General features: G+C 36.7%; 4 protein-coding genes and 1 long non-coding RNA gene across 6 annotated transcripts; 4 read left to right on the top strand and 1 right to left on the bottom strand.

Moving 5' to 3' along the window:
* Positions 1-162: 162 nt before the first annotated feature.
* lrrc42 (leucine rich repeat containing 42) lies at positions 163-3,552 on the bottom strand. The gene is made up of 7 exons (XM_056240958.1): positions 2,942-3,552; positions 2,277-2,408; positions 2,015-2,133; positions 1,082-1,167; positions 867-980; positions 686-764; positions 163-544 (listed from the first exon to the last, which is right to left on the bottom strand). The coding sequence occupies exons 1-7, from the start codon at positions 3,373-3,375 to the stop codon at positions 264-266; spliced, it is 1,245 nt and encodes a 414-aa protein (XP_056096933.1). The 5' UTR covers positions 3,376-3,552; the 3' UTR covers positions 163-263.
* A 153-nt stretch (positions 3,553-3,705) lies between these two features.
* On the top strand, positions 3,706-4,322 carry LOC130076061 (uncharacterized). The gene is made up of 2 exons (XR_008805596.1): positions 3,706-3,927; positions 4,028-4,322. It is a non-coding gene; the product is annotated as an uncharacterized LOC130076061 (long non-coding RNA).
* Positions 4,323-4,366: 44 nt separating this feature from the next.
* Positions 4,367-8,332, top strand: yipf1 (Yip1 domain family, member 1). The gene is made up of 8 exons (XM_056240959.1): positions 4,367-4,467; positions 4,661-4,815; positions 4,903-4,983; positions 5,274-5,361; positions 5,443-5,559; positions 6,184-6,350; positions 6,509-6,691; positions 7,542-8,332. Exons 1-8 carry the CDS (start codon positions 4,434-4,436, stop codon positions 7,626-7,628), a joined length of 912 nt encoding a protein of 303 aa, XP_056096934.1. The 5' UTR covers positions 4,367-4,433; the 3' UTR covers positions 7,629-8,332.
* Positions 8,333-8,413: 81 nt separating this feature from the next.
* Positions 8,414-10,033, top strand: zgc:113691 (uncharacterized protein LOC503529 homolog). The gene has a single exon (XM_056240960.1). It carries the CDS (start codon positions 9,247-9,249, stop codon positions 9,994-9,996), a length of 750 nt encoding a protein of 249 aa, XP_056096935.1. The 5' UTR covers positions 8,414-9,246; the 3' UTR covers positions 9,997-10,033.
* A 745-nt stretch (positions 10,034-10,778) lies between these two features.
* ndc1 (NDC1 transmembrane nucleoporin) lies at positions 10,779-21,106 on the top strand. Of its 2 annotated transcripts, XM_056240956.1 has the most exons (18): positions 10,779-10,918; positions 11,154-11,274; positions 14,746-14,847; positions 14,967-15,141; positions 15,494-15,623; positions 16,362-16,470; positions 16,562-16,613; positions 16,746-16,878; positions 16,974-17,066; positions 17,389-17,470; positions 17,550-17,714; positions 17,845-18,105; positions 18,714-18,826; positions 19,062-19,112; positions 19,726-19,789; positions 19,885-19,985; positions 20,090-20,250; positions 20,408-21,106. In XM_056240956.1, the coding sequence occupies exons 1-18, from the start codon at positions 10,880-10,882 to the stop codon at positions 20,469-20,471; spliced, it is 2,016 nt and encodes a 671-aa protein (XP_056096931.1). In that variant the 5' UTR covers positions 10,779-10,879; the 3' UTR covers positions 20,472-21,106. The 2 variants fall into 2 exon arrangements, with proteins under 2 accessions (XP_056096931.1, XP_056096932.1); XM_056240957.1 differs by lacking the exon at positions 19,062-19,112.
* Positions 21,107-23,622: the final 2,516 nt, after the last annotated feature.

Here is a 23,622-nt window from a genome sequence, read left to right as displayed (position 1 = left end):
TTTTTTCTTGTTCGAGAAGCCGTTGCACATGGATATGCCGCAATGAAGAGATCGCAACTTCCGTTTCATGTCGACTTTCAGTGATTTACTCAATGATTTTGTATAAATATACCCATGATTGGCAGCCAGTCAATTTGTCTGAGAAAATAAACAGTACAAAAATAAAAAGCAAGCTGTTTTTAATTGTAAATAATCCAAACTAAAAAGCATTTCAGTGTCACGTTCCTCACAGAGGAATGCACTGCATACATGTGTGTGTCCACTCAATAGCTATTTAACAGATCTAAGTCCTCCACAGACAGAGCTGAGAAGGATTGGCGCTTTGAGACAGGAGTTGAACTTTGCTCTTCCTCTGATAGTCTCCTCTTCTTTCCCTTGTGTGCTGCTGCCACGGCTGATGCATGCGTGTTGTGTTCTGCTGTTGAGCTCGGGCCACAGAGATCAACCGTATAAAAGTGAACTGGCACAACTTTGTCTTTGTTTGTGGTGGCACTTGTCCCAGACCAGGAGTTCAATGTCTCTCGAACAAACTTTTCTCTTCCATCTACAGAACACAATGAAAATCATTACAATATACAAAAAATTATTATTCATATTAGAATGATAATAATATAATGATTTATTAATGTTATATAATAATTAATGTGTGATAAAGTGAACATGTAGCTAAAAAGAATAAACTCACAGAAACGGAGAGCATTTGTTCTTGGTTTGGAGTCTTTCTTTGGTACTTCTGAAGCTGTAATTTCCCATTGGTTTATTACCTGATTAAAAATTTGAATTTTATACAGAGGCCACAGTATAAAACCTCTACCACCACAACTTTACCTCTCCATCATGGTACTATATAACCTGATGTATGTTACCTGTTCAGCCCAGCCTTCTGTGTTGCAATCCGAGTGTCCAAACTCCTTCAAAGGGGTCTCTGAGAGGACCATTCCCATCTTCATTCTGAAGAATCCTTTCAAAGACACGTTCACCTAAAAAAGATTGTTAATAATACACAAGACCTCATTTAAAACTTCAGCAGTTCATACAAATTTAATCAAACTCATAGATGTTATATTTTTAATTGTGTTACCGTCACATTAGTCCTAGATATGTCTAGTTTCTGTAGTGCTTTAAAGCACGTTAGATATCCAAGACCTTTCTCAGTGATGTGATTCTCTGTTAAGAAATAAACCGAAGTACAAGAGTGTAAATTAGCATGAAAATATGTTTGATTGTGCAAAAAACACCTGAAAATATTTATGTAACACTACTTTTCAAAAGTTCAGGCGACATTTCTTTCGGCTTCATATTTTTTAGGAAACCATGATACTTTTTATTAAAAGAACAGCATTTATTTGGAACAGAAATCTTTTGTAGCCTTGTAAATGTCTTTACTGTCACTTTTAATCAATTTAAATGTGCATTGTGTAATATTTAGGAGGATCTGTTGACAGAAATGCAATATCATATACATAACTATGTATTCAGAGGTGTATAAAGACCTTACTTAATGAACTGCTATGTTTTTATTACCTTAAGAATTAGCCATTTCTATCTACATACACCGCGGGTCCCCTTACATTGAAATGCACCGACATGTTTCTACAGTAGCCCTAAATGGACAAACGCGTTTCGTCACTATGTTGTTCTTCATGCAAAGAAGTTAGCTAAAGTCAGCGAATAAAACACTGACACAATGATGAACAAGTAACAATAATATTCACAATAACATATCGATTTACTGAATAATTAAGTAAACCTAATTTCTTCATTTATCTTTGTAAAGAAGCGTCATTGCTTAACTGGCTACTCTCTGCTGTCTCAGACTACGACATCTTTTCATGTCGGCCACCGTAACTTCTGTTGGTTGCAATTTGCAACCTCACCACCAGATGTCGCTAAAATTACACAGTGCATCTTTAATGCATCCTAGCTGAAAAAAAAAAAGTATTTCTTTCAAAAAATCTTACTGACTCCAAACTTTTGAAAGGTAGTGTCTGACTATACAAATACATTAACGAACCAGAGACGTCCAAAAGCTGCAGGTTTTCTAGGCCTTTCTTCATCACCCTCACCGGCGCAGTCAGCTTCTGAAGGCCTGCATCAGAAAGGCAGTTTGCACCTATGAAAAGTTTCACAAGACTACAGAAAAAAAAAGGAAATGTAAGGGGAAAAAAGAAAGTGATTTTACTATTCATCACAAACTAGAACAAATTGAACACCCAGCAATCATTTAAAATGTTTGTTTCATTTATGCAATGTACACAATTATGTGTTATCCATACCTAGCCAGAGCTTCAGATGTTATGTATTTAAAAACCTCATGGTTGTCACCTAATCTACATCCATAGAGGTCCAGGCACTCCAGACTCTGAAACTGTCTGATTTCCTCCAACCTTTCAGGTATCAAAAGGTACCTGAAAAGACAATAACACTGCCGTAAATGCTATAGTTTCTGATTATAACGGGTATATAGGCCTACCTAGGCAGTATTTTGGATGTCTCTAAACCTTTCATTAGGTTTTGAGACCGTCATAATGTTGTTTACTTCAGGGGTTTTCAAAGTGGGGTCCGCAAGGGAGTGAGAAAAACAGTGTAAATATTTAAATAATTATAATAATAATTTAAAAAATAGATTACAATAAAAAATATATAAAAATTACATTCAAATCAGAAAATAGGTAAATAAGTTTGCAAATAAATAATGCATCTAACAGTACAGTACTATAATGAGTAAAACAAGTTTATTTATCAACTTAATAGCAACGAAATATGTTCCAAATAATATTTAGACATATTTATAATATAATTTTTTCCCAATTTAAATTAGACCTTTATACAAGAAAATAAATAAATAGGTGGCTTTGAAATTTGAGGATGGGGGGTTTTTGGGGTCCGTGGCATTTAAAAGTTGATTGGCCGGTTTTTTTTTTTTACACTTAATTCTCACCTGTTTCTCAAACACAGGGATTTCAGCACTAGTTCTCCATAGGCCTCACAGAAGACCTGCAGTGCTCTGGGTGCAGTTTGTGGCTCAGTGAATTTGTGTCTCTCTTCGGCGGCCGAGAACAACTTATCAGCCATTTGCTCAGGAAAACCGACTAGCGAGTCCACATGCTCAATGTGATCAGCGATGAACTGTAATGATATGTCAAATAAAGACTTCACCGAGTACCGCAGACTCCCCTCCTTGTTGTAGGTAAATATGAAGTGGTCTCTTCTCTTTGTGTGGCTGGCGGAGGGTAAAGGGTCGATGCAGAGTTGAAAAGAGAAGTCTCTGTTGAAGAGTCTGTGCTGCGGAGCATCATTCTTGTCTGCACTGACATATCGCAGTTCTCCTTTCTCCCTGACATACACAGCGCCGCAGTCCTCGCTTAAATACATCCTCCTTACCACCTCTCGACACAAACCGAGAGTTTAATGTCCAAAATATTCGGGTGTCTTCTTAAATTCAAGGGTATACTGCCGGAAATATCGAGAAGTTTGGAAATCGTAAAGAGATTTAAAAGCGACGGGCTGTTGAAGTAACATATCCCTCCTCTGTGTCGAGTTTCACGAGCATTCCAAAATAAAAGTCTTTACTGAAATCTTTACAAGTTTTTATTTTTACTAGCATTGTACTTCACAGATAACTGCAGTAGTTAAAAATCTTTCTTGAGAGTATTTTACCTTCATTCTTTTCCTGCTGTGCCTCATAACTCTAACGTGATGTTTTCACTGAACCACAAGGTCAAAAACACCAGGTTTAAAAATAAATTGAAAGGCCTCATTATGGACAACTTTTATTTTGCTACGCATCACTGTGATTATTTATTTCCGCGTTTCCATTTCCACAACTTCAAAGCAAAGTTTATGCTCCTGAAACCTTCAAGAAGTTTATTTAACACGACGACAACATTAGAAGTCTTGTTTTGCTATAGTTACATGTATGTAAATGTATCTGAGAGACCGTAACTTCTTAACACAATTTGTCACGTTCTAACTGCAGTTGTGTGTTGCTGGTGTATAATATCCGCATACGTCTGATTGTCAACAGGTTGTGCAGTGTCTCTCCTGCTACGTGATCAGGACACTTCAGTTACAGCAGTGTCGTCTATGGTTCATGTGGTACGTAAATCGTAATACTTAAAGGGGTAGTTCTGCCACCACGTACTCACCTATTACTTTATTCCGAGGAACACAAAAGAAAAATGTTAGGAATATTGAGAGCCTCAGTCATTATTTGCATTCGTTGTACGGGAAGAAGATGCAGTGAAAGTAAATGGTGTCTGAGGTTGTCAGTCCCTCTCATTATGCCTATTGCCCGATATATCCCTTTGTGTTCCACAGAATAAAGAAAGTCTGATTTAAAACAGCCTACAGTATCAACAACATAAACTAAAGGTTGTCTACTTATCGGTCTTCTATTGATTGCCTTTATTCACAGAGCACATAGATCTGTGATGGCAAATACTGATTTTCATCTGCAATTTCAAGGTGAGTCCCCAGACATTTAACAACATATTTGAAAAAGAATGCCAAAAATATCACCCCAAATAAATAATGACTCTATTTATTTATTTATGAATGACAACTGTTCATTTAGCATAATAATAAATAGGATATTGTGGAGTTTATTGTGCCTATTGTTCTTGAAAATTTTTCAATTTTTTTTCCAATATTTTGCTAGAATTTGAAGATGATCAAGGATTCATTGAACGTAACCAAGGTTCCACAACAGTGACCATCGATGATCCCATCAAATCACGAAAACAACGTAAAGCTGCTGGAACTGCCCCTGAAGAAGAAGAGATTGATCCATTGGACAGCAATGACCAAACTGAGGTAAGTGGAACACAATCACGAAAATCTGACATCTTCATTTTCCCAAATGAGGTATTGACTCAAAATATATGTTGCTTTGTCAAACAGCTTCTGCCAGGTGAAAAAAAAAGTGCACCTTTCTGGACGTTTGAGTTCTACCAAACATTATTTGATGTGGACAGCCATCAGGTCAGCCAGCTGGATCTTTACTGTAGGATTCACCGCTCACACTACAGCGATTCATCAGTTATAAAGCGAATTCATTGTGTATTTCAGAAATACTTTTTCAGGTCTTTCTAATCCCCTTTAAATATAAAAGATGCATTTTTGCTCTTTCCCCATTTTAGTAATTTAAATCCAACCAGTACTCATGCACATGGAATGATTATGTATATGCTAATATGCTATAATATGCTGTCAAGACAAGACAGAAATATGTATAGGTATTATAAATATAATACCTGTTTGTTTATTTATAGGTAAAGAACAGAATAGTTGGTTCAATTCTGCCTTGGCCTGGGAAAAACTTTGTCGAGGTCTATTTACGAAGTAACCCGGACCTGTATGGTAAGCTTAATTAAACTAAAATGTATTGATTAGAACAAAGCGAAAGAAGTTGATTAAAACTTGAATATGTTGTTATTCTAGGACCTTTCTGGATCTGTGCAACTCTTGTTTTTGCCATCGCTATTAGTGGAAACATCTCCAGTTTTCTGGTGCACCAGGGTCAGCCGAAGTACAAATATGTGCCAGACTTCAGGAAAGGTTAGAGATATGTTGTTTGAAATAATATTGTGTTATGACCAGGAAAATGAACAGCATTTTCTAGTTTTAACTGTAACAAAAATATGTAATACACTGTTACATTTTTAACAGAAATGACATACAACACTTTAATGTTTGAGGATGAAATGTTTTGATATACACTACCATTTCAAAGTTTGGGATTGGTAAGTCTTTTTTTATTGTTTTGGAAATAAGTCCCTTTAAATATGTTCTATGCTAATTTGCTGCTCAAGAAACATTTCTTAATTTATCGATGTTGAAAAAAGATTTGCTGCTTAATATTTTTAAAGGATTCCTTGATGAATAGAAAGTAAAAAAAACAGCATTTATTTGAAATAGAAATCTTTTGTAGTATTAAAAGTGTCTTTATTCTCACTTCTGATCAATTTCATGCATCCTTGCTGGATAAAAGTATTAATTTATTTCTGAAATTTCTCTCTAAATGACACCAAACGTGTGAACAGTACTGTAGTATGCTGTGAATAGCTCAAAAGAAGAAGAAAAAAAAGAATAAAGAAAGAATATTACCAAAATTACCCAAACAAAAAAGACCCTTTATACTCACCCTAAAAAAATGACCCTGTTTTGGTGATTGTTTTCCAGTAACCATGGCAGCCACAGCAATCTACAGCTATGCATGGTTAGTGCCTTTAGCTCTTTGGGGTTTTCTCACCTGGCGAAATAGGAAGATCACAAGCCTGGTGTCCTACTCCTTCATGCAAATAGTTTGTGTCTATGGCTACTCGCTCTCCATCTACATCCCCGCTGTGGTGAGTAGTACAATCATAAAAGATGCATTAATATGATATGCATTAATCTGTGCATAATTAACACATCTGATAGTTTGTTTTCAAGCATTCTCTGTTATTATTTTACAGATACAGTGGAACAGTTTATTTACTTGTTTGTGTGCCTTTGTGAATAACAGATACTGTGGATAATACCAAGTGAAGGGTTGAGGTGGTTCTCCATCGTGGTAGCTTTGTGTCTCTCAGGATCTGTGCTGGTAATGACTTTCTGGCCAGCCATCAGGGACGATAAACCAAGGATTACCATAGCCATTATAGCTACCATCGTGATTCTTCACGTCTTACTTGCGGTTGGTTGCAAGGTACCTTTTTTCAAGAATCCTTATACATTATAAATGAATGTGATTCTTAAAAAAAAAAAAATATATATATATATATATATATATATATTATTACATTATATCTGGATGCACAACATTTAATTAAGCAGTGTCAGTCTATATCAGGTATTTAGTTTTGCATACTCGTTTTCCCTATTTTAACATTTTAGATTACCTTCGCTGTCACATAAGTTCTTTTTTTAGACCCTAATAACTTATTAATAATGTTAAATCTTTAACATATCTTTTGCAAATCTCAAAATAATCTCATCTTTCATACTATAAATAATAATGTTGTAGTGTCTAAATGGAATGGTAGCATTTTAAAAAATGTTTAATTTATTTAGACAATATATTATAGAATTGTCAAATTGGCTATAACATAAGGACTGGCTTATATGTGTTTTAATATGACTGCATCCCTAATATGAATGCATATGATTATGTACTCCTTCAAATATATTGGATTAAACTTAACTTGATTAAAATGGTATCTTTTGAGTGTTGCAAAAATGCTGTTATTTCATAACAGTAAAGTTTGTTGCTTTAGCAGCTCAACATCAGAACTCCGGCACTGCTTTTTGTAGCGTTAAAGGATCAAACAGGTTGGTGTCAAATGTGTTTTCCCAGTGGAGGGGTGTGTTCTTGGAAACACTGGCAATAGTCATTGACTGGCTTGGAAACGTGCCAGTTTGTGAGCAGAACCATATCCTTGCTATCATGTGTGCCTTCAATTACATTCATTTAATTAGGGAATGCCATGTTAGCGGAGTTTAAGGAACAAAAGTGCTGTCAAAGTCTGAAAGATTTGTGTCCTCTCTCTTTTCTTCAGGCATGTTTCTTCAGTACATACGAGATGGATCCATCAGAGGATCACAATGAGCCATTGAGAACGACCAGCACTTTATCATCCACATAGGCAAACTGAACAACAGCCTTGACTTCAGTGATGATGTGGCACTCTCATGTGCTCTGACTGCTGAACTGTTTTAATAATGATGAAATGGTATAGAAATGCCAGCCCTTTTAAATGAGCCAAGTCATTTGATTGTAGTTGCTAATGGGAAAACAAGACATTGCATTTGGCAAGATGTTAACATTAGACAAGACTTCCTGTGCATAATATGTGCTCCTTGAGAGACTGTTATTCTTCTGTAATTGCAGCTTCTCGTCTTGCCTTATTAGAGAGAATCGGGTATCTTGATAATTAGATTGTGGGCTGTCTGGATTTCTTCATTTTATATTCTGTGAAGGTGAAATTTAAATTTTGATGGCTTTATGTTTGTAGGTGAGCAGCCAAACCTTGAGATAATCATCTACATGTTTGAAGTTTTCTGATTTGAGGTTCAGACACATGTTACTGTTACAAAGCAGGGGATGTGTATATACTGTAGCTGTTGTTTAAATATTTATGTGATAATTGAGATTGAGATGGGTTTTCAAAAGGGTTTCTCCTGTTTCTACCACTTTGAGCCATGTACATCCACTTAAAATGTTTTTAACACTTTAAAACACTACAGTGTCAGCAGACAAAAGGCATGGAAAAATCAAATATTCTATAAATGTACTTAATAACACAATACTTACTCACATAAACTGATTACATATTTAAATTATAATGAAGTTGGAAGTCAAAGCTGGAGTTTATTTAAATATTTTACAAACTTTCAGTTCTCTACGATGGCCATTGATTTTTTTGTTTTGTTTTGCATTCTATATTTGTAACAAATCCGTCTCTTTTCTTTGAACAAGATACTTGTAGACAAAATGCCTAGAACAATTAAATGTATTCCAAGATGTCATGTTGTAATAAATATATTTAATAGTTTTTTCCCCATTTAAAATGAAATGTATATAAATACAAAGTGGTGAGCATATGCTAACTGTGTAAAGTTTTGTTTTTCCATTTATAATGTCTCAATGATTGATTGTGATATTGAGAGCCAATTGGTTTTGGTGCAGATCATAGAATTTCATTCTGAGCATCATCAAGATTCACAAACAAAGGTTTATTGTCATAGATAACATCTATCTTGTCTTTGATGTCAGGATTTGATACAGTGCAAAGTTTCGTATATCTCCGAGTACCATCAGCAGTGCACTTTTAACCTTCGTTCATCACTGTCAATAGATTAATTAGATATATACAAAACATTTTTTTAAAGTTGGCACTAGCATTATGAAATGGCTGAGCTACATTTTCCAAATTAACAAAATAGAAATTTTGTGTCACTTGAAACGGTGCCAATGTGTGGTGTGTGTGTCCTAATTAATGGTCATTCTAGCCTTAGCTTAGAGTTACACCGAAGCTGCCTCCCAAACCTATAACCTTTGTGGAAGAATGTCAGCTTCACAAGTCACTGTTTCCCTTTACACAGTGGATTAAAAATAAGGCGGCTTTATTTCTGAATTCACAGGTATCTGCTGACATTGTTATTTTAATGACCTGCAAATGGAAACCCTATTTAAAGAGAGTTTGACCTGACGACCTGTATCAAAACATGCATTTTCAATATTGCATTTAAGACTGCAAATGAATGATGGCTGGGAAAGCGGAAAAGGTCTCCAAATACGAAACTTCAAAACTTCTGGAAAAGTGCCGTAAGGAAAGAGACGATGCTTTGCACCGCGAGAATATGATGAGGGAGAAAATGAGACAATATGAGTCTCGAATGAGATCAACCGAAGCTCTCAAACAGAAACTCAAGCAATTGGCTATGGACAACAAGGAGCTGCGGAAACAAGTGAAGATTCTGAGGGCTGAAATTGGTTTAGAGTCCAGTCCCAAATTTCACGGTAAAACCACCAAGGATATAATCAACGACCTGCATGAGAAGGAGCGCGAGTGCAGTTCACTTGTTGAAAAAGCGGGAAAGCTAAGTTTTACCATTGATGACCTAACATCTGAACTGGCGAACACTGTCACCTCAAAGACTCTACTGGAGGACCAGGTCCATTCCCTGCAACAGAACCTGAAGGACATGACAAACAATCAGCGGCGTCTTCTGAAGCTCTGGGAGGACAAGAAGGCTCAGCGGGAACAGCTGTCCCTGCCCGCAATACCGCAGAGACCCGGACAAAAGCCGGTGGTGCATAAAGGCATCCAGACGGAGATGTCCATCAGTTCAAACCAGATATTACCCACTAATGCGTTTGAGACCAAGACCCGCCGAGAGATCGACAAAAGCAGAACTAATCTGGAGAGACGCGGCATCACGTTAGCAAACGGCACTCATCGAGAGAAAAACGCATTAATTCAGAATGAAGCGAAAGGAATACACAACTGAAAGTTATATTGTTCCATGAAACATTTGTTTTGTCTGTCTACGCATCATAGGCTGCTCTAAATAATACTATAAAACGTTGTTTTTAAAAAATAATTAAGAAATAACATATGATAGAAGCATATTTGAAGACTGTGTAATTACCAGTTATTTCTTATTATGTTGGTTCATTATTACCTTTTTTTAGACTGCTGTTTGATGTAATGCTCACAACATTGTGTATAATGAATTACTGTTTAACATTAAATATAAAATGTATTCGTTTTTATTCAGCTTTCCTCTATTTAATTAGGATAATTTAGGCTAATTGATATGACAGTTATCTATATGCAATTAATTTATAATGATAAAAAATATGCTCCACTATATTTTAAAATCAAGTAAAAGAATGGCTATAATTAATTTGCGCAGAATTACATTGTTTAAAGGGAAAATCTACCCAAAATGTCATCATTTACTCGCCCTCATGTTGTTCCAAACCTGTATGATTTCTTTATTTCTCTGCAGAATACAAAAGGAGATATTTTGAAGAATGTTGATAACCAAACAGTTTTTGTTACCATTGACTTAGTTCCATTAATGGAATATGAACTAAATTCTCAGTCATTTATCAGAATATCTTCTTTTATGTTCCACAGAAGAACGTAAGTCATACAGGTCTGGAACTAACACGAGGGGTGAGTAAATAATGACACAATTTAAATTTTTTGGTGAACTATCGCTTTAAGTGTGATTGTACTCAGGCAGTAAGTCGGACGCACTCGCAGCGGTCCTTATGAGGTCCTTCATGGGTCCTTCGAATGTGTGGCGCGGGTACTATCCTCACTTTTGCCATGTTGATATGGATTTTACTCAAGTGATGCAGAACTGAAACAAGTATGACAAAATGTTTTCGCTCAAACAGAACTGTTGGTTTATAAAAAAGGTAAGGACTGGTTAAATTTTAAACGTATTTAAAGAACTGGACGGTAACCAACCAACTTTGGTTGGTAGTTTTGTGTGCACCCGTGTCTGTTTCTGATAAATTGATAGTATTACATTTTATTAGTTATTTGCAATGAATTAGAGTTAACTTTTAAAACTATAATCGTAAAAAGATTGTGTTTGAGAAGGTGTATGAAATGCGCCTCAACAAAATCAAAATTCTCCTTTATTTTCAGGTTGTAATATGGAGGGCGATGGCGAGTATTGCATGGTCAGTGCTTCTCTTGCCAGTGACAACTGCAGTCTTTGTGCTCTTGAGTAGATTCAGCCTGTTTCACCCCATCCAATGGATTTCAGGTGAGGAAAAGAGCAAGAAAAGGTCATTTTACAAACTGCATAATTACAAGAAGTTACTGATACCGAGAAGTGCTGGAGTGTGAATTCATTATTTATATAAGCAGTAGTTCTGACCTCAAGGAACATCATACACAATGTACTAAACCCAGGGGCGTAGGAGCAATTTTGAACCTGGGGGGGACAGTAAATGCTAGGGAGGGCGGGCGGGCGGGGGGGGGGGGGGGGGGGGCCTTATAAGTGCCTTATATTATATATAAGGCACTTAAATGCTTATTTCTAAAGACTTATGGGAACAGACTGTATTACTTAGTTTGGTCTAAGCAGTGATTAAATTGTGATTTATTATGTGGGCTCTCCCTAGGGGGGTCCGGGGGTATGCTCCCCCGGGAATTTTTTTTGAAAAATAAACCATTAAATGGCACTTTCTGGAGAGTTTTGTGCAAAGAAATTGAGAAAATGAGTCTTACATGATATGGGAAAAACTGCAAGGTTAAGAGCATATACTTTGCATTGTTGTAGTATCAACAGGTATTAGGACATTTAGCATTTACATACATTACTGTTAATCAGTCATGTTGATTAACTAAAAATTAAAAACTCAAATAAATGGTTGATTTAATTTCCATCAACCACCTAGCTTACCCCCCAAGGATTGAAAAATAAAATCAATCTATACTTGTGGAAAGGTTCCTTGGTAGCTAAGGTCTAGCAAGTCTTATATTTCTGTAATTCACACAGATCAAACACAAATATGCTGCCTGAATAGATTGCTAGTTTGTTTTGAGTAGCCAGTTAGCAGTTCTCTTGGCAGTTTGCTGATAATCCGGTGTCTGAAGTAAAATGCTCAAAACATCTCCTGAGAAAAATCACATGGCCAACCTAGTCTTGGTCATTTAATTTAGATTTAGTCTTATTTTCCTTACCTTGTCATTTAAGGCCAGGGCACTTTATGTACATTTCTGGAACTTTTGCACGCTTCCACGTCCCGCGCAACTAGGATCTCCCAGGAACACTCATTATATATTGCTGCGTACATTTATCCGTGTCACATAGATGCGCATGCGCGAGCGGTGCGCGATCATGGTCGACTGACAACGAGATTAGCAGCTGAAGAATTCGGCCGTTTTTTAAAATTGAATTATGTATTTAAGAGTTGCCGAATGGATTCATTTGGAGACTCCGAAATCGGCAGAGATAGGCAGGCAATGCAAAACAAAATCTTACATTGGGAAATAGTGGGGGGGACAAAACTTCGATTTTGAAATGTGGGGGGGACATGTCCCCCCCACGTATAATGGCTCCTACGCCCCTGACTAAACCTCGTAAAGCCTGAGATGTGACATAAATTATAGATTTTTATTTTAAGTTAAATGCATTTTTGTTTTGTATCATATTTGATCCAGCAGGCTTGTATGTCCCATATCGTATGATTTAGTAAGGAAATGGAGCTCACACTAGGAGGAAAAAAAACTGGGGGAAAAAAAGCAAATTCACATTTATTTGCATAGCGTTTTTTTTAGTGCTGGGCAACGATTAAAAATTTTAATCGCGATCAATCGCATGATTTTCTTGCGATTAATCGCGATTAATCGCATTGTTACGCGCAAAATTGAATAATGAATTCTAGTAGTGTATTGCGCACTTTTGATTTAAATGTACTGCTACGAAAGTGCAATAACATGTGGTTTGCAAAAACTTTAAACAAATAAGGTGCTTTTATACCAGCAGTATTCCCTTTACACAGTATCAATAAAATATTTCTTGTAAATCTCAACTTAAACATTAATGTAATCAAATCAAATATTTAAACAAAGCTATTTGCCACTGCCAGGGCATTACCTTTTATCTAGCTTGTTAAAACGAGTCCAGTTTTCTTGTTTTTTTTTTTTTCTGAACAGGTATCTTGTATCAGGGAGCAGCAGAAACAGTCTAGTCAAAGGGTCATGATCACTACTACAGATATAAGTCGACCAACGTTACTTCTCTGATAGCAGCTTAGGTTTGGTCATGGCATGCCATGGTTTCCCACGTAAGATTACATTAAACAGAGGTAAAGCCCAATTTATACTTCTGCATCGAACTCACGCCGTAGCTGTGTAGCGCGCGTACCCTGACGTGCATCTCTCCAAAAATGTAACGTCAATTCTACGCGTACCGCAAGCGCTGTGATTGCTAGAACCGCTCCCCGGGTTTCACACTCTCCCTCATGTGTAATTGCGCGTCAACGCGGACAACGACGCAGATATATAAATGAAAACCAACGCGTAGTCTATAGCGTAGAGAGGCTCCGGTGTAGGTCCGACGCAGAAGTATAAATCAGCCTAGAGTGAGGTGAAGTGGTCGAGCACAGGTGCAGCGACAAGCGGGTGCGTTCCTGTGAAACTGTTGCAGTCATGCTCGCCTCACGCACGCGCCCGCGCGTTGCCGAAGTTGAATTGTCTAACTTTTTTGTACACGACGCGCAGCACAAATCATTGGAAGAGAGACTGATCCTCGGCTCGCTGTTTGTGAGTTTCCAGAATCTAAATAGTTATCAGGACATCAACAGGAGGGAATTCACATGCAGAGCATCCCCGCTAAACTAAACGCAGGCCTATCAGGTAAAGTTATGTATAATTTTAATTTAAGTTAAAAAGACTAGGCTACAGCTGCGTAGCGCACAGAAGCCGGTGCCATGGTTACTATCCATAGAGCGCCTGTCATTCACTCGCGGAGCGCTGTCTCCCTTTCTGTTCACCTGAGAGAACCTGCCAAAGCCCCTCCACTGCTGGTTTGTGTGGGTTATTTGCTGGCTGACCAACATCCCACCCCTCCTGTGATCATGGTTTGACTGTAGGCCTATGTGTATTCAGAGGCAGTGAGCAACGGACTTTCAAAATAAAAATAAAAAACCTCTGCGTTAACGCGCGATAAAAAAATTGTCGGCATTAATTAATAGTGGCGGCAGTGGCTCAGTGGTTCATGTGGGTTGTCTGCAAACCGGAAGGTTAGTGGTTCAATCCTCGGTTCCACCTGACCAAGTGTCGAGGTGTCCATGAGCAAGACACCTAACCCCAGCTGCTCCCGACGAGCTGGATGGCGCCTTGTATGGCTGCCGTCGCCCGTCGGTGTATGAATGAGTGAGTGAATGGGTGAATGTGAGGCAAAATTGTAAAGCGCTTTGGTGGCCATTGGGTCTGTGAAAGCGCTATATAAATGCAGTCCATTTACCATTTACCATTTAATAAATGCGTTAACGCGATAATAACGCGTTAACTTGCCCAGCACTAGTTTTTTTACAATACACATTCTAAAAGACCTTTTATTTGCCAAAAAAAGTATGCATTTTCCATCACATGACAGAAGCCATGCAGTAGATTTTGTGCAACAGGTTTTCCAGCAATGTTTTGATCATGTCAGTAATCTGGAGGGCGGCTTTATATGGTTAATATCTAAATTACCTATAGTCACCATCTCAAACATTGCTTTCAGAATGCATAAGTCTTCTTACGGCCTCAACCACCATCTTTTCCCTTGTCGTGCTGTGTGGAGTGGTTCTGATGATTGGCTTTTTCAACCTGGAGTTCTACACTTGTGAGTAAATTGACTAAATAGATTTGTCTTTCATTAATGTGCAAAATGATTTAATTTGTAATTTTTGTATTGAATTGCATGAAGCTGATTATTTATTTCACTCTTTGTGTTTCTCTAAGTGGTTCCTTCCATTCGGTGTTCACGTATGGCTCTTCTGGGGACAGTGCTCCACCCGCGACAGTGTGTCCATTCTTTGGTCTATTGCACCATGGGCATGCTGGTAATGTGGTGTGCTTCTGTTACCATCGGTGGACGTTACAGCACTCTAGGAACTCCCTGCAGGCAAAGTGAGAGGTGGGTTATGACCGGATTCTGTTCGTCCCACATTCACTGATCCTTCGACATGCTCAGAGGATCATGTTTCAATAATTGTATTCTAGGCGCTGCGGCTCTTTCTTTTCCCCAGACGAAGAGATTGACACACATACAGATATCTTAAGTTGTTTTAATTAACACTGTGTAATCTTATCTCAAAATTACCAGAGGTCATTCTTACCCCAATATAGGCCAAGTGCACCTCTACTTTGCAAATGAAATGCATTCTCTGTCTGCGCTTGGTTTTTAATGACAAGTGTTTTTGTTACTCTATGCAATTTCTACCAATAACTGGAATGACTGTCCTTTATTTTATTGTGGGCTTTTCTAGTGGTGAATTTGTGACCTGTCTGAATGAGTATCATCTCTTTCTTCTCCTGGCTGGGGCCTTCATGGGATACAGTCATAGTTTTTTGGGAGTGGTTCAAAATATGTACTATGTGTCCTTTCAACCCATACAAGTAAGTATTTGTCTATTCAGATCAGTTGCTAAATGTCATGCATAGTGGTCGACTGATATGGATTTTTTTTTTTTTATGGCCTATGCCAATATCTTAGAGAGCGGGATGGCCAATATGACATATATTAGACTATTTTATTTAAAGATTGTAATTAACACTTGCATAACAATTGCTGCCATTAAATTGATATTTAGGTTACATAATATTTAGTCAAATATTTAGAAATAGAAATAAATAAATATTTTGCAAAAACATTTTTTTACTTTAGATAGAAACTTTTTGATTCTGTAATCCAATTATTTATTAGACATTCAAATACTTGTTTAAATTATATAAATGTGTTTTTGCTATAGTAAGTGAAAAAAATAAATAATTTGCCTCTGAGACAAAGTTTAATGAATCTTAATTCACAGTTGTTGTTTGACAGTTCTGTCTGTGAGAAGAAGGGCGCTAGGTTCACAACACTATCAAAATAAAAGTCCTGTTTTTGACTCTTTTCAGCCAAACGGAAAAATCTATCGGCCAATGCTGGTTATTTAAAAAATACCAAATATTAGCCAATATATCGGCCTTGGATATATCAGTCCACCACTGTTACTATTGTCTCATATTCATTAAAGATTTGATAGTTGCAAAAGTCTTTAGAAGGATTGAATAAGAATTAGCTGAATCATTAATGCTTTCAATAATAAGTTATCAATGCAAAACTCCTTTGTCTCTCCCACATTGGTGATGAAGCAATACAAATATCCACGGTTCAAGAGCTGTCTACCAGCGGTGGTGAAGTGCAGTGTTATTCAATCCTTATATTCAGCCAGGAATTTTGCTGCTCTCTATTTCTTTTTTGGTAAGTTACATTGATGATCAGAGATGCATACTCTAAAATTCATCTATTTTCCTGTTAGATTCTCTTTAAAATGTTGTTTTAACTTCTTTAGGTTATGTTCCTAAGACCTGGATTGCCAGCACACTTAATCTACAGATAGACAGGTCAGATTTGGAACCACAGTCTACCAAAACTGGAATCTTTAATGTTTACTAATATGATATATATATATATATATATATATTAGTAAAATCAACCTATATTCATGAATCTTTATATCCCTTTTGCTACTTTAGTTCTCTCCAACCACTAGATTCATTGACTGGACTTCTAGACTTCTCCCTACTCTACCACCTGGCGATCAGTGGCACTTTCCTGTACCTAACCTGGTACCTCACTGTGCTACTCTTCAGGATTTATGTCATAGAGGTACAGAGGTTTGATTCTTGGATATATCAAAGCAATTGTCATTACACTAGTACCTGTTTTGAAAATGATTCTGATGGCTTGTTGTGCATCTTCAGGCCTACAGTTTTCCAGTGCAGTCCACATTTACTGAGGATGCAGAGCAGTGTCTGCCCAAAGTTTTGGCTGAGAAGAACACTTCAGTCATGAAGGTCAGTTTTTTTTTTTTTTCGTTTTCAGAAAAACACAGTTTCCAGGGTCAATGGAAATGAATAACATATTACGTTTTGGGAATTTCTATAGTCAGTGTAAATGTTTTTTTTGCAAACTATAATTATCTGTTGAATATTTCTTTTTGTAAGTACAACCTCAGTAAAATAATTATTTAAAGAAATTGCTATCTAATTTTGCTATTTTGTTATATTCGTTATTTCCAACTGGAAAAGTTATGGTCAAAACGAATCCTGAATGTCATTATTGATGCTTGTTTGCAGATTTGATAGATCCTTAACTGATTAATTGTCTGTTTCACAGTTTTTGGCTCTGCAAGACCTGGCTTTGTTATCGCAACACTCTCTCTCACGTAGACTGGAAGTCTTCAGTCTGAGTCAGCCAGGTACAAACTAAAAACTTTGAAAGAACTCTAAACTTATTCCTTTTCATCACTAGTAAACTAATGTAACCTGTACATGAAGGTGGTCACCCTCACAACTGGAATGCCATCAGTAAGGAATGTCTGTCTTTGCTGAGTGAGCTGACACAAAGACTGGTGGCTCATCAGGATGCGGTTGCCTCTAATGGCCGAGTCAAATCTCAATCTGCCAGCAGTGACACCAGATCAGCCTCTTCAAGCAGCTCAGGTAAGGCCGCTTGGATTAAATCCAACAAGGGCAAAAATGACCAGTGAGTCCAGCACTGCCCTTGGTGACATGTTAGAGGTATCAAACTGCTCCAGTGAGGGTGATTTTTATTTTTTCCTTTCATCTGTAGTGATGTCAGGAACAGAGGACATTCCCGAGACTCTTCGACTCGGTGTCCCGCTAAGGACCCCTGGTTCAGTCTTCAAGTCATCGATGGGGGGTGCTCACAGCGCTCTGACGGCTCCTTTCACCCCAGACGTGGACAGCCCTTTCTCTTCTCCTGCTATCCGACGTCTGGTTGGCCAACAGGAACCCCAGTCTCCCTGGTTTGGTACTGTACAAAGCCCCCACGTCATGAGGAGGGGCCCCAAACTTTGGAGTGCCTCCACAGGTGAGGCAGATTTACTAAAACTATCTCAATAAATTATCAAATTATTCAAGCAATATGTAACCTTGGGAAGATATGTATGCATGAACAACTCTTAAAATATAATAATGGTAATTATATATTTTTTAAATAAAATCATCATGGACTGTACCTATACCTTTATTTGTTAATTAGCTAATATTTAACAATGAAAATAATTATTTCTATTATTTTCATTGTTAAATAATAGATAATTAAAATAAAGTAAAAAAAAAAAAATTCATATTGAATTATAACTAAATATTAACATTTAAATCAATTTATAATAAATTATTTGAGTAATGTTTTTTTACTTAAATTTCAATTTTTTTAATTGGTATTCGTAATTTATCTTATTCATTATTTGACATAATGAAAAAATCTATTATATAGGATTTTATTATAACGATTTAAAAGGTATTGTATTAAGTATTTTTAAGTGTCATGTTATTGGAGTTCATGTGGTTCTGTGGACTTCTGTGTTTGGTTGTAAATCGTTTTGAGAAGCCAAAAACAAATGTACACACTTGTGGACAATAATTCTCTCATACTGTGAATGTGATATAACCTAGCTTATTTCTTTTTCATTTTAGAGTCACAAACCAATGGCAGTCCTCTGGCCTCCCCAGCCACCGTTCCTAGTCCTCCTGCAGCCAATCAGAAACCCAGCTTCCTGACCCAGTGGATGCAAAACAGGAGAGAACAGGTAGAATCTTCATCTAATTCCAACTGACCTGTAAATGAAGCCTTTATTATTTCATAGGGTTTTCTTGGTTTCCAAGTGTGTGTATCCATAGGAACTGAACTGACAAGCTTTTGAGTGTCCAGTTCGGTTGCTGGAAAAAAAAGAAGCCAGTTCACGTTACAGTGTGATACCATGACATGGCTTAGAGACACCTGTTAACTCATGTTCCTGTCATACTCTCAATTGTTCTGCCCAGGTTAAAAGCTTTTTGGCAAAGCGGGTGCTGATAGTGTATTTATTTAACAAGGTAAGGTTAAGCATGCATTACTTGAATGGAGGATCTGTCTGCAACGGCATGTTGCATGTCCCCACAACAGATTTTTAGTTGCAGGAATCATTAATGCATGTGTCTAGATTCTGCCCATGTTTAAATTAACACTAACACCATTAGTCTCCCCTGTCCTTTTAGTTCTGTAGGTCAGTTGTAGTGATAGATTATAGTGACCCAGTTTACACACAGTTTTAAATAAAAGCATGGCATATTACAGTTTATGCTTGAAAAGTTTTACTTTAGACAAAATCAGTTTAATCCTTATCCATCCATTATAATACCATTATTAGAGCAACTGTAGATAAACTGGGTCTGTATGTTTATTCAGTGTTGTTTCTCTCACTGAGATTGTCAGGTGAAGGGCTTCCAAATCATTTGAGTCAGTTTATACAGTGTGTGTTTATATACCTTCTTGCATGCATCAAATCACGTCTGACATTTATTTCAGACTCAATATAATTAAATTCACATTTATAATGCACAAGCCTTTTAGCATTTTACATCTTTTTTTCTTTATGCTTTGTACCTAAAATGTATAGGTATCTGAATCATGCTTTTTCCATATTAAAAAGTTTCTTCTTTTGAACAGCTTCCAGAAGCCTCTAGCCAAGCTCTGTTTGCTGACAGCCAGGCTCATATTTGGGCTCTCCAAGGTCAGAAAGTAGCTATTCATTTTTTAAGAGATGCCATCTTGCATGCTTATTTGTTTGAATGATTTATTTAGTCTTTTGTTATTTCTATTTGTTAGGACTCTCTCATCTGGTGGCAGCCTCTTTCTCTGAGGATCAGTTTGGAGTGGTGCAGACTACATTACCTAGTATTCTTAGCTGCTTAGTAGTCTTGTTAGAGGTAAAACAAGTCATTTTGGACATTACAGTGTTAAAAGTGATGAGCCTATGAATTCAAATGGGGACAGTCTGATTCATTTGGTTAATCTTACTTATTAATTGTAGGCTGTTGACAGACACTTCAAACTGCCTCATGCTTCCAGCAAACCTGCAAGGACAATCTGCAGTATGGGTGATTCCACTTACAAAACTCTAAGGTTTGCACTGAGGGCTTCGCTAAAGACGGCCATCTACAAGATAACTACCACTTTTGGAGAGCACTTGAAGTAAGTCGCATCATTCTTTGTAGAAATATTGTTGCGAAACGTAAGCGGGATAGACTTGAACCTGCTGTATTTAATAAAAAGCTTTATCTTCCTTTTTTACAGTGCGCAGTGGTGCATGTTTACGCTCAATCTTATTGTTAATTTTCTTTGTTTACAGTGCTGTGAATATTTCATCAGAACATAGAAAAAGGCTTCAACAGTTCTTGGAATTCAAGGAATAGTGCACCACACAACCTTGTCCTCTTAGATGTCTGTGAATATATATATACGTGTGTGTCAGGAGGGAAAAGAGACAATGTGCTGCTTTGAAATGTCTGATATATGGGGGATTAGCACTGTACATCACTCAAAGCCTTATAAAGTATATTGCTTTACAGCCTGGTGCTTAACTGTATTTCCCCTTGAAATCCCAGTAACTTTAACATTTACATCTTTCATACACCATTCCATAACCTGGGAATTTTTTTTGTGTATATGTACCTGTGTGCTAGAATGTGACGAGAGTTTAAATCTGGTGGACTTCAAAATCATGGTGGGGATTTAATGAAATGTTTAAGATGTCATCACTTTTCATCTTCAGTATATTTAGATTTTAGTATGCTACCTTGAGTGATGGGTCAACACTTTCCATTTGAGTCATTTATTGTTCACGTTCTATGTTTGTGATGTTTTTAACAGCACTCTGGTTGGATGGTCAATTATCAAGGACCATTTGCGTTACATGGATTTTCACTATGCTCCATTTATTAATCTGGTTTACATGGTATTTGTTTGCCAAGAGATCATCGATTGGGTTATTTGGTTAAATATCAAATATTTACTTTGATGTAATTAAATAAACTTTTCTAAAATGTCATGCAAATGGCTGCAGGTAAATTTTGCAGATTATTCTAAATGCCCAGTTCCTCCGATTATACTGCAGATGTCACTGTTTGTGTTCTGCGCTGCTCATCAGGTATATTTAGTATTAAATTTCACTGTTTAGAGTAATGTAGTTAATTATAATGGGGTTTTATCACTGAATATTATATAAACGGGGGTAATTACAGGGTAATTTCTAGATTTTTTTTTCAAAGTAAGTCTCCACAAGGTCATTTGTAACACAAAACACTGACATGTTTCCATAGTTATTCCTTAAACGTCAGCTGTGATGAGTATGGATAAAGAAATAATTTCTTGTTTAAAAGTTCGTAAGTGCGTAAATATGAGTCGCCTGCAGAAGTCTGTTCCATTCAATCAGTAGCCTACTAGGCCTACACCATAACGCCGATATCCCTCGAATGATGTGTGACTTTCTATTAGTTTTGTCAGTTATATTATATTACTGGTTTACACGCTTTAAGAACGAGAAGGCGGTTGTTTCATTTTCAGCCGCTTTTTTAGAGGAAGAGTTGAATCAAATTCAAGGTTATGGGTTTGGTCTTCACTCTGTGGGAAGGATGGATGAGTCTTGCACACTAGTGTCGTTTCTGCTGCAGTGGACCAACAGTGATTCGACTTCGGGTAAGTTCACTGTAGTTTTACCACCGTGCATGAAAACAACACTAAACTACCTCTGAACTCGTTTTTGTTCCATCATATTTTGGTATCAGCTCTGTTGGCTAATGAATAAAATGATTTCAGTTAATCGTTTTGTTAATAATATGTTTGCTGTTACACATACTGAAGATGAGCACGATCTTTGGTGTGGCTCTACTTGCAAAACATGTTTTTCTTTTCTTTTTCTTATTTTTAGATAAACATGAGACTCGCTCCTGTAAAATGCACGTTCAGCCTTGTGATTATGAAAGGCTTGGTTGGAAACCACTCACAACCAGCTAATATTTAACACAAACTTGATTTCACTCTTGGTCATATTACAGACAATTTATGAAGTAAAGTTTATATGTTAAGACTTCAAGAAACTATATACAAAAGGGATGGGATCACCCAAAAATGAAAGATGTCACGTTTATAACGTGGTTGAGCAAATGACAGTTTTCATTTTTGAGAAATTAACTCCTTTGACCTTAAGATTTTCTTAAAATCATAGAAAATAGAGAGATATGGGGAAATAAAAAGGGTAAGGTTATTATGAATAACGTATTTTGATATGCAGTTGGAGTCTATGGCTGTTTTGAATTAGCAAGCAATTAAGAGAAACGTGCACATAATGGAAAAACTGCTGCAATCTTCATCTGCTGCCCATGGCTATTTTGTTTCGGGTGAGAAGTTAAATACATGATGAAATGGTTTAGGACCTAAACCAAAATCTTAAGGTTTAAACTTTAGGTTATAGACTTTTCTGTCTCTTTCAAGAGCTTTTGTTTCCCACTGACCAAAACGCTATAGCTCTTTTCCTTTTTGTGTAATACATTGTATTTTTTATACAGAGGACTTGAATTCATCCCACTGGTCCATCTTAGGGGTTCAGTTTGGATAAATATTTATTTAGAATTAAAGTCATCATTAAGGGTTTATGATGATGAATTACAATGTTTGATTGCTTAAAACTTCTGTAAATTGGAGGAAAAACCCAAGTCGTTTACATTTTTTATTATAAGAAAATATCTAACTCTTATGATGGTGGATTGATTCATGCGTTTCTCTGTAGAAATTTTAGGAAATTGCCACTTTTCATGAAAGAAAAGAATGAAAGAACTTTTCCTGCACTATATTGACTTTTACAGTGTTGCTGGAGCAGCAACAGTTAAGTTTGTGTTTAACTATAAAAAATTTGGCCAGAAATTGAAAAATTGATCGGTTTACAGTGAAATCCAATTCATAGTTTCACAATGTAACTGTCAAGCAGAGGATCATTTTACTTGCTTTGTGTGCAATAAAGATAGTAGACATAAATGGAAAGCTAAAGGTTCTACATTTACCAGGAGCTGGAAAAAGTTATTCTCATAAAAACTTTGTTAATAATGTAGTTATTAAAATACAATCGCTGTCTTTCTCATTAAAAAAAAGTTCCTATTGTCATCAAACTTGTGAATGGATTGGGTTTGCTTTTCAGCCTCTATGTGGTCTAGTTGAAGTTGATCTAAATTTAGGTAAATTTTTTATTTCTTTTCTCTTTTTTTGCTGTTTATTATTTATAGTAAATTAATATTTGTTTACTTAACTTCTTATTTAGTATTTAGAGTGGATTTTAGGAGTTTTGTAAGATGTGTTGGCTAACTGCTTAGACATAGTGTGATAGCAGAGACTTCAGTCAGCCAAGTCAAGTCACTCCACATTTGGACTCCAAATTAGAACAGTGAGTGAAGTGAATCAACACAATGTCCGCAACGGGGGAAAAAAAATGCTCAAACCTTTGGCAGTATCAACGCCAAAGTCATGGGTTCTATCCCTTGGGAATTATATCTTGTGTATACCTTGAATGCAATT

Source organism: Rhinichthys klamathensis, unplaced genomic scaffold (assembly GCF_029890125.1).
Source record: "Rhinichthys klamathensis goyatoka isolate OS25496 unplaced genomic scaffold, OSU_Roscu_1.1 h1tg000624l_1, whole genome shotgun sequence".
In the NCBI taxonomy this organism is placed as follows: domain Eukaryota; kingdom Metazoa; phylum Chordata; class Actinopteri; order Cypriniformes; family Leuciscidae; genus Rhinichthys; species Rhinichthys klamathensis.
Note: the sequence above shows the minus strand (reverse complement) of the source record. Positions and strands in the feature narration are given on the sequence as shown.

Bases quoted from the DNA above. Each gene is read 5' to 3' on its own strand.
- lrrc42 (XM_056240958.1), bottom strand. From the start codon at position 3,375: ATGTATTTAAGCGAGGACTGCGGCGCTGTGTATGTCAGGGAGAAAGGA. The intron at 765-866 runs GTAACATACATC...ATTTTTAATCAG, and splicing joins CAGAAGGCTGGGCTGAACAG to GTAATAAACCAATGGGAAAT. The intron at 545-685 runs GTGAGTTTATTC...TGTGTTCTGTAG, and splicing joins AACAAATGCTCTCCGTTTCT to ATGGAAGAGAAAAGTTTGTT.
- yipf1 (XM_056240959.1), top strand. From the start codon at position 4,434: ATGGCAAATACTGATTTTCATCTGCAATTTCAAG. The intron at 5,560-6,183 runs GTTAGAGATATG...ATTGTTTTCCAG, and splicing joins TGTGCCAGACTTCAGGAAAG to TAACCATGGCAGCCACAGCA. The intron at 6,351-6,508 runs GTGAGTAGTACA...TGTGAATAACAG, and splicing joins CCATCTACATCCCCGCTGTG to ATACTGTGGATAATACCAAG.
- zgc:113691 (XM_056240960.1), top strand. From the start codon at position 9,247: ATGATGGCTGGGAAAGCGGAAAAGGTCTCCAAATACGAAACTTCAAAA.
- ndc1 (XM_056240956.1), top strand. From the start codon at position 10,880: ATGTTTTCGCTCAAACAGAACTGTTGGTTTATAAAAAAG. The intron at 14,848-14,966 runs GTGAGTAAATTG...TGTTTCTCTAAG, and splicing joins CAACCTGGAGTTCTACACTT to TGGTTCCTTCCATTCGGTGT. The intron at 15,142-15,493 runs GTGGGTTATGAC...GGGCTTTTCTAG, and splicing joins CCCTGCAGGCAAAGTGAGAG to TGGTGAATTTGTGACCTGTC.